At 48.2% G+C, this 15,421-nt stretch overlaps 1 protein-coding gene across 1 annotated transcript in view; it reads right to left on the bottom strand.

The window, feature by feature from the left end:
• GRK7 (G protein-coupled receptor kinase 7) overlaps positions 1-15,088 on the bottom strand; it is a 34,713-nt gene extending 19,625 nt beyond the window's left edge. The window contains exons 1-2 of the mRNA XM_060010074.1: positions 14,483-15,088; positions 12,693-13,130 (exon numbers count right to left, since the gene is read on the bottom strand). Coding sequence (XP_059866057.1) covers positions 12,693-13,130; positions 14,483-15,088 — 1,044 coding nt within the window. The remainder of the gene's footprint in view (positions 1-12,692; positions 13,131-14,482) is intronic.
• Positions 15,089-15,421: the final 333 nt, after the last annotated feature.

Genomic DNA, 15,421 nt, shown 5'->3' with positions numbered 1-15,421 from the left:
GGTGACTCTAAGACACTCAGAATAAAATCACAGACGAAGCTCCACGTGGCTGTGAGGAAGTGAGACAATGGCACGTGGCTGCTCGACTCAGCTTCCAGGCGAGCTGCGCCTTCATCCACTGCCCACCCGGCTGCAGCCTCGGGGTCCTGCTGGCTCCTAGTGTCCCTCAGAGAACAGAGCATGGCAGCAAAGGTCCTCTGAGCAGCTACAGTGCCTTTCAGGTGAGGCAGAAACAATGCAACAGTGGGGATCGTGGCAGAGGGTCTAGCGCTGGGCTTCTTGTAAAATAATCACAGCAGTCATTTTGTGAGTGCCTACCACGTGGCTGACCTCTGCTAGGCATTCATCTACTTTGATCTTCTCATCAAGCCTAAGAGGGGAGCAGTATCAATCAGGCTCAGAGAAGAGGCATGACTGGTCTGGGGTCACACGCAGGGCTATGGCAAGCCTAAGTGGCACGTCTGGGCCAGTTAGAAGGAGGTTCTCCGCCTGGGTTTGTGGTCAGCCTGTGCGTCCGTACACAGCAGCCACAGTAAGTGGCAGAACCAGATTGGCAGACTCACTCTCCTTCCATCTTTTTGATCCCGTGGACCGTATTTCGTCAGCTGCACTTGATCTGAAAGGATGCTCTGAGCTTCCAACGTGTTTACCTCAAATCAGGTGAGGCGGCAACCGTTTGTTCCCTGGATCGCATCATCGTGCATGACAGCCCTCTCCTGCCACACCCCGCGAGCCTCACGACCCTCTTTCTCTCCTCACTGCCACAGCTCAACAGACAATGTGCCAGCCTGGCACTTCCCACGGAAGACGGAGGGCCAACCCATGCTCCGCGCACCGAGCCACGTGCAGTGCCAGATTCTCTTCCCTCTCCCCTCTGTTTCCTGTATCTGTGAGTCTGTTTCTGTTTTGCATATACATTCCCTTGTACTATCTTTTACATTCTCCATATAAGTGGTATTATACAGTCTTTGTCTTTGACTTAGTTCACTAAGCATAATATTCTCTAGGCTCATCCATGTTGCTGCATACGGCAGGATTCCATTCCTTTTTATGAAGGAGTAATATTCCATTTTACATATATATTATACCCCCGTCTTCTTAAGCCAGCTGTCTGTTGATGGGTGTTTCCACGTCCTGGCTATTGTAAATACTGCTGCTACGAACATTGCACTCCTCTCCTCCTTACCCTCATCCCAACTCCCTCTTCCTGTTGGCCCTTCCAAGGCTGATTTTGTCACTTTCCTGCCTGGAAACCTTCAGTGGCTCCCCAGCACCCTTGGCATTGGGTTCGAATGCCCTTGTCTGACTCCTGCAGCCTCCTAGGGCCTGACACAGGCTCCGCTCTCGGTAGCACCTGTTGTCTCCCTCACAGCCTTGACTCCACACTCTAGACAGCTGCAGAGTCACACTGTCCTCAGCTGAGCCCCAGGCCTCTGGCCAGGGTTTTCACTGCAGCACTACGAACATGGTGGGTCATTATTTGTGGGGAGGGGCCGTGGTGTGCGTTGTAAGACGTTCACAGCATCCCTGGCCTTTACCCAGTAGATGCCAGTAGCAACTCCCCAGTCATGACCACCAAAAAGGTCTCCAGACATTGTCAAAGGGCTCTAGGGGCCAAAATTGCCCTCAGTTGAGGACCACCACCCTATGCTGATCCCTGTGCCAAGCCCACTCACCTTTCTCTTCACCTGCTTCACTTTTTTTGTTTTAACATCTTTATTGGAGTATAACTGCTTTACAGTGTTGTGCTAGTTTCTGCTTTATAACAAAGTGAATCGGTTATACATATACATATGTTCCCATATCCCTTCCCTCTTGCATCTCCCTCCTTCCCACCCTCCCTATCCCACCCCTCCAGGTGGTCACAAACCACCGAGCTGATCTCCCTGTGCTATGCGGCTGCTTCCCACTAGCTATCTATTTTACATTTCGTAGTGTATATACGTCCATGCCACTCTCTCACTTTGTCACAGCTTACCCTTCCCCCACCGCAAATCCTCAAGTCCATGCTCTAGTAGGTCTGTGTCTTTATTCCTGTCTTACCCCTAGGTTCTTCATGACATTTTTTCCCCCTTAAATTCCATATACATGTGTTAGCACACGGTATTTGTCTTTCTCTTTCTGACTTGCTTCACTCTGTATGACAGACTCTAGGTCCATCTACCTCACTACAAATAACTCAATTTCATTTCTTTTTATGGCTGAGTAATATTCCACTGTATATATGTGCCACATCTTCTTTATCCATTCATCTGTCGATGGACACTTAGGTTGCGTCCATGTCCTGGCTCTTGTAAATAGAGCTGCAATGAACATTGTGGTACATGTCTCTTTTCGAATTATGGTTTTCTCAGGGTATGTGCCCAGTAGTGGGATTGCTGGATCATACAGTAGTTCTATTTTTAGTTTTTCAAGGAACCTCCATACTGTTCTCTGCAGTGGCTGTATCAATTTACATTCCCACCAACAGTGCAAGAGGGTTCCCTTTTCTCCACACCCTCTCCAGCATTTATTGTTTCTAGATATTTTGATGGTGACCTGCCTCACTTCTGTTTGCCTTGTAAGTCTCGACTCAGTTGTCATTTCCTCCTGAAGCCCTTCCTGACCCCACGACCCAATGTCGGGCTGGTGCCCTTCCTATGCACTCAACTTGGACAGTCTGACTGCTGTATTGTCAGGGCCCTTTGACTTATCAGTCTCTTCCCTGTCCTCGGCTTCATGAAGGCAGGCATTTGTTTGCCTGGTATCCTGTTGTACTCAGGGCCAAGTCTGTACCTGTGACATGACCTCACCTAGTAAATCACCCTCGACAGCCCTCTCTCCCTTAGCCCATGTCCAAACGATCACTGAGGCCCAGTCATTCTGGAATCTCTTCCCAGTTCAAACACTGTGCTCTGGCTCCACCACCCCTCCTGTTGGCTGAGCTGCCATCATCTCTCACCTGGATTACAAATGACCACAATCCACCCGAATCCCTTCTGATCTGCTCTCACTTCAGATGGAGTGATACTTTTTTTTTTTTTTTTGCGGTACGCGGGCCTCTCACTGTTGTGGCCTCTCCCGTTGCAGAGCACAGGCTCCGGGTGCGCAGGCTCAGCGGCCATGGCTCACGGGCCCAGCCGCTCCGCGGCATGTGGGATCCTCCCGGACCGGGGCACGAACCCGTGTCCCCTGCATCAGCAGGCAGATGCTTAACCACTGCGCCACCAGGGAAGCCCGCTGGTTAGGATTTTGGTAGAGACCAATATGTGACCGTGAAGTAGCCAGAATGCCTGTCCTGTGTGGTTCTCAGAAGTAAATTCTCAAAGAGAAAATTTTTTGGAGCAGGGTCATAATGGTTGGGATGTATGTACGTATTAACTTCTGATGAAACACACTCAGAGATCTTTTTAAAATCACTTATTCAGGGCTTCCCTGGTGGCACAGTGGTTAAGAATCCGCCTGCCAATGCAGGGGACATGGGTTTGAGCCCTGGCCCGGGAAGATCCCACATGCTGCAGAGCAACTAAGCCCATGCGCCACAACTACTGAGCCTGTGCTCTAGAGCCCGCGAGCCACAACTACTGAGCCCACGAGCCACAACTACTGAAGCCCGGGTGCCCTAGAGCCCATGCTCTGCAACAAGAGAAGCCACTGCAATGAGAAGCCCGCACACTGCAACGAAGAGTGGCCCCCGCTCGCCGCAACTAGAGAAAGCCCACGTGCAGCAATGAAGACCCAACGCAGCCAAAAATAAAATAAAAAAATTTTAAAAATAAATAGACAAAATCACTTATTCAGTGTGTCACTAGCATTGTAGTCGACATGACAGAAGCTTCAAAATAAATATTATGCCCAAACTCTATGACATTATCCCTCTGAATGTGAGGAGTTGGTTAGAGGCAGGACATGGTAACCAAACATATCACAAGCTTTTGGGTCACTGCACTAACTTCATTCCAATTCCTGACAATATAGCAAGTTTTAAGGACTCACTCATGTTCCACAATATCTGAAGGTCACTGTTCTCCACATAGATGGTTGAATTTGAAAAGTCCCAGCACGAGTCCCATTGCCCAATTTTCCTGTTATATTCACCTGGCAGTTCTAAAAATGCTGAGTTAGTTTTATTGTGTGCACGTGGATGTCAGCTGAGAACAGGCAGGAGCGCTTATCACATCTATTAAAGGTGAATATTGACAGTGGCTGGGACCACGTTTAATGATATTGTGCCTGGGTGTGGGAAGGCTGACTGAGATGTTAGTCACATCGTTCCCTGTAAAGGTTGGGCCAATCCTTTTCCAAAGTCTTAACTCCATTAGAGGTTCAGCTAGGCTTGAGGTTGAGGTCCATATCAGAACAGACTGAGGAAGATATGCTGTGTCACCACATGCACTCATTCTGAGTTTTACTTAGTGGAGGGCCTTTTATAGCATTACAGACCAGAGGCCACATGCTGCTCCGTGTGTGAACTTGACAAGGTGGAGTCAAAACCGTAAGTGCTCTTGAACCTGGCACACCTGGGTTCATCTCACGTATGAGAGATGTGACTTTAGGGGGGTCACTTAACCTCTCTGAGTCTCAATTTCTCCATCTCCATAATACTCCCTATCTTGTAAGTCTTTATAGAAAGGCTCTAGATCCCATCATCCCTTGATTAAGAGGTCAGAACTCTTCCAAACTTTTCAAACCATTGAGATAACAGCAGTTATTAGGGGTATTTTTTTTGCTGTTTTTGCTTATCTGAATTCCATTTCACCGTTCTCTTCCACCCCTCTTTTCTTTCTTTTTCTTTTGGCCACGCCACGCAGCATGTGGGATCTTAGTTCCCCCACCAGGGATCGAACCCTCGCCCCCTGCATTGGAAGCGCGGAGCCTTAACCACTGGACCACCAGGGAAGTCCCTCCATCCCTACTTTCCATTGGAGAACACGTTCCTCTGCCCTCAGTTCCTGATATATATATATATATATATATATAGGACAGAACGTGTCCCTGGTTCCTGAGCACAGCAGAGATCTAGCCTGGCTAATGGACTTGGTTATGGTTGGGCATGTGACTTGAGCTGTCCATTGAGAGTCTTCCTTGGGAATTTGAAGGAACTGTTCGTAAAGAACTGTTCTCTTTCCACGGGATTGCTTGGTTGGTAGGATATGCGTGGAGCTGTCGGCGGCCCCCACTCAGGAGCCCCTGAGAGCAGGAGTGAGGCCAACGCCGAGGAGAGCAGAGCTGGGGCACGGAAGGAGAGTTTCCCGCTGATACTGCTCAGACCCTGGATCACTCTGGGCTGCTTAGTTATGTAAACCATTAATTTCATTTTCTTAAGTAACTTCCCTTTGTCCGGTAAGAACCCTTACTGATATCCCAGTAAATCACAGTAAAAAGTATGCCATGTGTTTACCTTTGGCGTTTGCGAGTCTTTTCCTACAAATAATTCAAAGACTCTCTCATAGACTCATGAAATCTTAGAGATTAAGGATGTTCTGGGGCCTGCCTGAGAGGCCAGACACAGTGAGTCAGCGATAAGCCAGGGTTTCTGCCTCCCAGGCCAGTGTTCTTTTTTTTTTTTTTTGTGGTACGCAGGCCTCTTACTGTTGTAAGAGGTTTTTTTTGTGTGGTACGCGGGCCTCTCCCGTTGCGGAGCACAGGCTCCGGACGCGCAGGCTCAGCGGCCATGGCTCATGGGCCCAGCCGCTCCACGGCATGTGGGATCTTCCCGGACCGGGACACGAACCCGTGTCCCCTGCCTCAGCAGGCGGACTCTCAACCACTGCGTCACCAGGGAAGCCCGTGGCCAGTGCTCTTAAGCCTCCCCGCCTCTTGTCGTGTGTCTGCCTCAGTCTTTTTCAGACTGGAGCAGAACTACCCTCGCCTTTCCTTCCTGAGTCACTGCCCAATTACCAGCAGCCAGGGGCTCCACGGGGCAAAAGGCACCACCTTCTAGAAGTGGCTCCGTTCTCTCCACAACCCCGTCCCCTCCACAACCCCGTCCCCTCCACTGGGGACAGCCGTGATTTAAGAGAAGTGAGTACAGACGTGGGTCTTGATGGAGGCTAGGTGAAGCCAGGCAGCTGAGCTCTGGATGTAAGACTGCTCAGAGCCTTGGGCCCTACTTCAACCCTCATTATCTCACGTGGGAGTTATTACAGTAGCTCCTTACCGGCCCCCCTTTCTCCTGAACCCCAGGCTCCCTCTACTTGAATTCATCATAGTTTCAGTCATCTCCTTAAAGAATCATTCTGTATACCCAGACAAAACTATAATTCAAAAAGATACATGCACCCCCATGTTCACAGCAGCACTATTTACAATAGCCAAGACATGGAAACAACCTAAATGTCCATTGACAGATGAATGGATAAAGAAGATGTGGTACATATATACAATGGAATACTACTCAGCCATAAAAAAGAATGAAATAATGCCATTTGCAGCAATATGGATGGTCTTAGAGATTATCATATTAAGTGAAGTCAGAAAGATAAAGACAAATACCATATGATATCACTTATATGTGGAGTCTAAAATACGACACAAATGAACTTATCTACGAAACAGAAACAGACTCACAGACATACAGAACAGACTTGTGGTTGCCAAGGGGAAAGGGGGTGGAAGGACTGGGAGTTTGGAATTACCAGAGGCAAACTATTATATATAGGATAGATAAACAACAAGGTCCTACTGTATAGCACAGGGACCTATACTCAGTATCCTATGATAAACCATAATGGAAAAGAATATGAAAAAGAATATATATATAAAACTGAGTCACTTTGCTGTACAGCAGAAATTAACACAACGTTGTAAATCAAATATACTTCAATAAAAAAAAAAATCACTCTGGTCATGCCATTTCCTGTTGATAAACCTTCCATGGCTCCTTGCTGCCTATAAAGCAATGTCCAAAGTATTTCACCTGGTGTCCTGAAATAGCCTGACAGGGCCTGTGTCCCTCCAGGGAGGCTCAGCTCATACCTAGGGAAGGGTTACCCACTGGGAAGAATCAGTTCCAGAGTTTCAAATTCAATTAAGAGTTTCAAGTTCTATTATACAGGCATACCTCGTTTTATTGTGCTTTGCTTTACTGCACTTTGCAGATATTGAATTTTTTACAAATTGAAGGTTTATGGCAACCCTGCAAGTCTGTTGTACCATTCTGCCAATAGCATTATTTTTAAATTAAGGTATGTATATAGTTTTTTAGACATAATTCTACTGCATACTTCGTAGACATAACTTTTATATACACTGGGAAACCAAAAAATGTCTGGAATCAAACCCACAATATCTCTGTGGTATGTCTGTAGTAGACGGTAGGTGCACTGATCCCTGCTGGAAAAGAAAACGTCCCTCTAACAGTGTCCAGTACCTTGCTATCGTCACCATTAATGTTGATGTCATTTTTCATCTTTCCACTGGCTATCTTCCTTTATTAATGAGTTTTCTATTGGTGTGTAACAAATTACCACAAACTTAGTAGCTTAAAACAACACCCATTTATTACCTCACAGTTCTGTAGGTTTGAGCACAGCGTGGGAGGGGTTCTTTCGTCAGGATCTCACAAAGCCAAAGTCAAGATTCTGCTGGGCTGCACTCTCATCTGGAGCTCAGGACCCTCTTCCACGTTCATGTGGTTACGGCCGAATTCAGTTCACTGTGGTTGTAAGACTGAGGTCCCTGCTATGTTTCTGGCTGTCATTCAGAGGCAGCTCTCGGCTCTGGAGACCACCTACGTTCCTTGCCATGTGGTTCACTCCACCTTCAAAGCCAGCAATGGTGTGTTGAAGCCCTCTCACGCTTTCAGTTTCTGAGTTCTGCTGTCTCTGACCTCTATACCCAGATTTAAAGGACTCACGTGATTAGGTCAGCCCCACTTGGTTAATTTCTCTTTTGAGTAACTCAGAATCAACTGATTAGTAACCATAAATGCATCTTCAAAATCCATTTTGCCTTATAATGTAATACAGTCACGGGAGTGATAGCTCACCATGTTCACAGGTCTCGCCCACAAGTCAATGGGAAAAAAATTATACAGGGGCAAGGGTCATTGGAGGTCATCTTAGAATTCTACCTACCACACCATCGTAACAATTATTTGCGAATTTTAATGCCTGTGTGAGTTAAAAACTGAACCAGATTTCCTCATCTTTTTCAATATTCTTTTCCTGGGGGCTGGTGACAGATGCTGTCAGCTCATCCAGCACTTGATCTCACTCCCCATCTCCCTTATCATCCCCTGCAATAGAGGCTGGACAATGAAAAACTATTTTTCAGGCTCCCTTACAGCTAGAGGTGAACATGTGGCATGGTCCTGGCCAACGGGGTGTAAGCAGAGTCTTTAACATTCTCCTTTCTCCTCCTTTCTTCCATCCTGGAATGTGGACTTGATGTTTGGAGCTGCAAAAGCCATCTTGTGACAGGAGGAAAAGGCCAGGAGATTTTCACAGAGACCTTGGCACTGAAATTGTTGAGAATCTGGCATTCTTTCATATGTAGCAGAAAGCAATGCTAGCTTACAAAAGACTGAATGAGTAGCTGAATGAGAGGCAGCTAGCCATGTCTCCAAAGCCACGATGCCTTAACTTTTCTGGAAGGATTGCACAGAGTTCAGGCAGGTATCAACCTTCATAATCAGGGTGATTTTTCCTTCACACCTTCTTCATAATGTTCACAGTACTTCTTTATACAGTATCTTGACATCAAAACAATGTTAGTGGTTACAGAAGCCCTGTAAATATGTTCCTTTTCATTTCTTCTGTGAAATGTTGTGAGTATAATGACCTTAAAATCCACCTGGGGGCCCAGTTACATGTGTGGGAGCTACAGTAAATAGGAAACCGAGGGGCTCTACTTAGCTATGTGGAGGGATAAACAGTGAAAGAGGGATGCTTTCCTTTTTTCTGTTTTTTTTTTTTTTTTGCGGTACACGGGCCTCTTTCTGCTGTGGCCTCTCCCGCTGCGGAGCACAGGCTCCGGACGCGCAGGCTCAGCGGCCATGGCTCACGGGCCCAGCCGCTCTACGGCATGTGGGATCTTCTCGGACCGGGGCACGAACCCGTGTCCCCTGCATCAGCAGGCAGACTCTCAACCACTGCGCCACCTGGGAAGCCCTGTCTTTCTTTTTATGGCTTCTAAACTTTCTCTCTGACTCTTCCCCTCCCCACCCTGCACCCTTCCTGAGGGTCCCCTGGGATTTGGAGGCAGGTCTGAGGACTGGGGCAAGTGGTCTAAACCCAGAAATTTGGTCTCATGGGACAAAGAGGGACTCAGGAAAGGCAAAAGGGCGAGAGGTCTTCAGTGAGTAAACTTCTCCACCAACTGCGTTCGTTATAGTGGACAATACTGAGGAGGCACGGAAAGCTTCCTCCAGTTTCCAAAAGAGGCAGCTGGACTCAGGAGCCACTGAAGGAACTGTCCTTAAATATTCTCTTGGCCCATGAATAGAGCTGGAGGAAGACTGAGAAAGGATTTACAAGAGACAGCGCTACGTGTCTCCTCAACCTTCAGCAAGGTGGAGATGTACCACCGATTAGCATGATACATGCCTATGAGACACTCAGAAGGAACACGTCCCCTCTGCATAAGTGACAATGCGAATTCATTGTCACTTATGACAATAAGTGAAGAAATACACTTTGGTTTTTCCATGCATAGACAGACATGGATTCACGATGTTTCCGTTTTTTTTTTTTTTAATTTTATTTTTATTTGTTTATTTTTGGTTGCGTTGGGTCTTCGTTGCTGTGTACGGCTTTCTCTAGTTGCAGCGAGCGTGGGCTACTCGTTGTGGTGCGCGGGCTTCTCATTGCGGTGGCTTCTCTTGTTACGGAGCACAGGCTCTAGGCGCGTGGGCTTCAGTAGTTGTGGCTCGTGGGCTCAGTAGTTGTGGCTCGTGGGTTCTAGAGCTCAGGCTCAGTAGTTGTGGCACACGGGTTTAGTTGCTCCGCAGCGTGTGGGATCTTCCCGGACCAAGGCTCGAACCCGTGTCCCCTGCACTGTCAGGCAGATTCTTAACCACTGCGCCACCAGGGAAGTCCCACGACGTTTCTGTTTTCATAGCAAAGTCCCACAGAGGCGAACACTCTGCTTCCCCGCCATCTTCCCGCTTCTTCCACCCCAACTTAGGAGACAGTGATATGGAAGTCCTCCATCCCATCCCCACCTCTTCCTCGGTTTCTCCACCCTCATTCAGCCTCTCCTTCCTACAGAACCAGCACTTTCTCTCCTGATTCTTGTCTCAGCATCTAAATCTCCCCTCCTTAAAACTCCATCCTCCTCCCTGTGTCCTCCTGTAGTGACCAGTCTCCCTCCTTCCTTTGTCTCACTTTCTACTCCCAGGTCAATGCAACCTCCACAGTCTGAGTTCTGACCTTGAACATCACTCTCCCTGAGGACACTGTGGTTTCCTGACTGTCAAATCCCCTGCTGACCTCTTGGCAGCACTCGACAGTGCTGATCACTCTCCTCCCTTAAATCCTCTTCTCCTTTGGCTCCAGTGGAGGAGGCTGCCGGTTACCTGCTCCATATCCTGCGTTTCTCATTCCAAAAAAAAAAAAAGTCATTTATCAGCTTCCCCTACAGGCGGGGAGGCCAGATAATAGTTCTAGCCAATGAGATTTAAATGGAAGCTGTCAGATGGGCCTTCCAAGGAAGTTCATATTTGGAGACATATTCGGTTGGTGCGTGCATGCCTATTTACTCCAGACCTTTCCTCCTTTCTCCTGCCTGGAACATGGGCCTGATGGCTGGGGCTAGGGCAGCCATCTTGCACACGTCAAAAAGGCCAAAATGACAGAGATGTCGATCCCGTTATCCTGGAGCTGCGGAACTAATACCAACCACGCTTAGCGCCACACTACTTGTTACATAAGAAAAATACCCCCGTCTCTTGTTTAATCCACTGTTATTTGGGTTTTCTATGATATGCTGCTGAAATCAACCCTTAACTGATACAGCTCCCATGACTCTGTCACTCTCGTCCTACTTCTTTAACCTCTTCAAGGCCCCTTTGCTTCAACACCCCCTACATGTTGATGTTCCTTAGCTACCATCCCTGGTCCTCTTCCTCCACTGTTTCCCAAACAACCCAGTGGTGTCTGCTGCTTCCCAAGTCATGATGACTCCAAATCCCCATGTCTAGCTCTGACCTCTCATCAGAGCACCAGACCTTTATCTAAATGTCTACCTGCCTGTCACATAGGAGCCTCATACACACTACACTCCCAATTAAACCAGCTTTCCCATAACTCTGTTCCTCCTTCTAGTCACTGGAGCTAGAGACCTTCCGCATCACTTACCCTCATACCCAGCTGGTCCTGAAGTCCCATCAGGTCTCTTTCCAACAGCTCCACTTTATTCCCACTTCTTCAATCCTACTGTCTTATACAGGCCTCATCATCTCCTCCTGAGCCACCGCATATGCCGCCTAACTAGCTCCTCTGCCTCTCATCTACAATCCAAATTGGTGTTTAAAAACATGCAAATCTAGGGCTTCCCTGGTGGCGCAGTGGTTGAGAGTCTGCCTGCCGACGCAGGGCACACAGGTTCGTGCCCCGGTCCTGGAAGATCCCACGTGCCACGGAGCGGCTGGGCCCGTGAGCCATGGCCGCTGAGCCTGCGGGTCCAGAGCCTGTGCTCTGCAACAGGAGAGGCCACAACAGTGAGAGGCCCGCGTACCGTTAAAAAAAAAAAAATTAAAAAAAATGCAAATCTAATCACACCATTCCCTTTCTTAAGACCCTTCAATGGCTTCTGGTCCCTCACAAGAAAGAATTCCAATGCCTTTGCATGATCTGAGCCCTACACATCTTGTCAACATTCCTTACATTATAGCCACATAAATTCACCTGTGGTTTCCCAAACTTGCCATGAAATCACATCTCACTTCCTTGCCTGACTGTCCTCTCTGACCTGTAAGCTGGAAACTGCAAAAACAAAGTTTTAAGTGGATATTTAGGAACCTGACGGACCTTATCTTCCTGGGAATTCTCCCACCTTTGTGCACAGAAACTCAGTGGTAAAGAACTGTCAGAATCGGAGAGATTTTTGTATTGTTCACTTAACATAATTGCTTAATTATAATTCCTTTTTTAATCAAAGAATTCTCTGCCATCACCTTGAACCAAATTGATCAAAATAAACATCAATTGCCTTTGTTGTCTTGTATATGTATTTTCATTTAAAATTTCACCTTTGTCCAATGTAAAGCATTCCCCCAGTGCGCACTCAACAGAAAAGGAGATATTTACTTTAATGTGCTAAATGCTGGGGTTCCTTCTATTTCTTATCCTATTAAATTTTACCTCCTAGAATCCTGAAATTTTAGGGTCCAGCCCCTAAAAATTTCCGGAAAAGGAAACCAAGGCTCTATTGGCTCAGGAACATGGCGCCAGGGAGGTGGTTATTGGTGGGACATACCTAGATCCTGGCTAGGGCTTCGGCTCTTACCATCTCACGGTGAAGGCACAGATCATCTCCAACTCACAAAGAAGGCTCCCCTCTGCTTCCAGTGAGAGGAAAGTAAAATAGCCCCCAAAGAGCTAATCCTCTTATACCACTCCACTTAAGGCAAGATGACAGCATAAGGGCTTTAAGAAGAAGGAAATTAAAAGCATTAAGTCCAAGGTTCTGCTTGTCCTGGGAATAGAACGGCCCTCTCCCCTCCTCTCTGACTCTATGCCCCACCTTTGGGCCCACGAAGAGCCACTCACCCTCTGGGTGATGGGCTTGCCATCCCGGATCTCCACAGCCAGCCCCAGGTCGGACAGTCTGCAGTTGCCAAGGTCGTCCAGAAGCACATTCTCGGGCTTCAGGTCCCGGTAGACGATGCTGAGGGAGTGGAGGTGCAACACGCCGCAGGTCATCTGGGCCGAGTAGAAGACCACCCTGCTCATGTCCAGGCCCCGCTCGCCCACGCTGTAAATGTGGAACTTGAGGTCTCCCCCATTCATCAGGCTCATAACCAGGCAGAGATGGGACTTGCTCTCAAAGGCATAGGCCAGAGAGACAATGAAAGGGCTGCTGACCCTCTCCAAGATTTCCTTTTCCAAGAGAGCCATTTTCTCACCATTTTTCTTCTTCAGCCGCTTCTTGTCCAGTTTCTTACAGGCATACATCTTGCCGGTGTTTTTCACCTGGACAGCACATACCTTAAGGAGAGAAAGAAAGGGAGAGGAAGAAGTAGACAGTACTGGAGACAGGAAGGGGGAGGGGGATACAGAGGGTGGAGGAGCAGAAAACCACCAAGGTGGAAAGATGGCAGGCTTCTGAGAAAAGAGAAGCTGTGAGTGAGAAGGATTCTTTGAGATAGAGCTGGGACCACAGTGAGGTATCACTTCACCCCCACTATGTAAGCCATAATTAAAAAAAAAAAAAAAAGGAAAAATAACAAGTGCTGGCAAGGATGTGGAGAAATTGAAACCCTCATGTGTTGCTGGTGGGAACTTAAAACTTGGAAGAGTTTGGTGATTTCTCAAAACGTTAAACATGGAATTGCCCTAAGACCTAGCAATTCCACTCCTAGACATATATGAAAGAGAAATGAAAGCAGGTATTCAAACAAATTCTTGTACATAAATGTTCACAGCAGCACTATTCACGCCAGCCAAAAGGTGGAAACAACCCAACTGTCCAGCAATAGATGAATGGATACATGAATTGAAGGTAGTATTCCTGTACAACGGAATGTTATTCAGCCCTAAAAAGGAATGAAGTACTGATACATGCTACAATGTGAATGAACCTCTGAACCTTACGCGCAGTGAAAGAAGCCAGCCACAAAAGCTCAAATACTGTGTGACTCCATTGCTAGGACACACCAGAATCGGCAAATCCAGAGACAGAAAGCAGCCCAGTGGTCACCAGGGGCTGGGTGGGTTGGGGGAGTGGGGGAAATGGGTAGTAATTGTTAATGGGCGCAGGGGTGACGAAAATATCTTGGAACTAGATAGAGATGATAGTTATACAAGATTGTAATGTACCAAATGCTATTAAATTATATACTCTAAAATGGTTAACGGCTAATGTGACTTTTACCTTAAAGAATTGTTTTCAACTTAAAAAAAAGAAAGATGAGCACAGCATTGGTGCAAAAGGAATTCCAGGCTTTAATTCAAGATGAGTGTTTTCTTAGCTCTCTGAAGTTTTTCTCAAATTACCTCCATTACCACAATTAAGGGGAAAGGGGGATCCCCCATTGTTTGTTGCTATCATTCACCAGAGGGGCATTTCAGTGTGTGCCTGCCTGTTGTAGACCCCACGATAAAGATTCTTGGCCAGTTCCACATTTTGTTAGTTTTTCCTATGCCATTCTCATTTTATTTCACGCGGTGACCGGAAAGAAGACGTGAGAGCAAGTTAGGAATTCTTTCTCCACATGTGGCACTGAGATTAGTTCTAAGTTCCCTTGAGATTAAAAAGGAAAAAAAAAAAAAAGAGGTGAAATAAAACTCTATTATGCTGTCTATTTCGTCTTCCAGCCTGGCTATTCTGAAACACTTACCTCCCCAAAACCACCTTTCCCCAGCACCCGGAACTCTTCGAAGTACTTGTCTGACACGGGTTGCATCTCAAAGACTTTCCACTGCAGAAACTTGTCATAGAAGGGGCTGGCCAGGAACTCTAGGAAGGGCTGGTCCTGCAAGAAGGCCATGGCCTCAGCCTTGGCCAGCTCCACCAGGGCTGCTCGCTCTTCCTCCGTGGTGGCTGCTTGGCACTTGGTGACCAGAGCTGGGCTGAGGAAGGGGTGTGGGTGCCCCGGGGAGGCCGCACAAGTGGCCACCAGCCCCTGCAGCGTGCTGCCCTTGGCAGGACCCTCTTCGGCCAGCTCCCAGCTCTGCACCTCCTCCAGGAAGCCCACGGCCTCCTGGTACGCGGGCACCGTGGCTAGGAAGTCCCGGAAGAGGCGGCGGCCGATGGGCTGCTGCTCGCACAGGCTGTGGAAGTCGTTGGGCGGCGCCTGGCGGAGCTGCTCGCAGCTCTGCGGCCCGGGCAGCATCAGGGTCCGGCGTCGGCGCTGCAGTTCCTTGCTGTCGGCGTCCGAGGACTTCCGCGCCTGCAGGTAGGCCGAGTTGGCGATCAGGTTGTCCAGGCCCCCCATGTCGACCATGGCGGAGCACCACTCGTGCTCCCTCGGCACAGAAAAGGAAGGATGGAGGGCTGAGGCGGGGACGCCGTCAGGCCCGGGCCAGCTGGCTGCTGTCCGGTCCAAGGTGCAGCGACTTCTGCGGGATTTACAGCGAAGCTTCGGGTCTGAGGGTGGGACTGATGGAGGATGAGGAAAGAGGTTTCTCTTGTAAGAAGCTTTGCTGGCTATGTATAGCCGGCCAGGGAAGGGCGCCTCACAGGTCACCCACCGAGGGGAAAGCAGTCTGTGACACCTGCAGGGTCTACTGTTCATCACGGGGCCTTTCTCATCTACACCTGCTCCCTGAATCCCCAG

Source organism: Delphinus delphis, chromosome 4 (assembly GCF_949987515.2).
Source record: "Delphinus delphis chromosome 4, mDelDel1.2, whole genome shotgun sequence".
Taxonomy (NCBI): domain Eukaryota; kingdom Metazoa; phylum Chordata; class Mammalia; order Artiodactyla; family Delphinidae; genus Delphinus; species Delphinus delphis.
The sequence above is the reverse complement of the archived record's forward strand: the minus strand, read 5'-3'. Positions and strand labels throughout refer to the sequence as shown.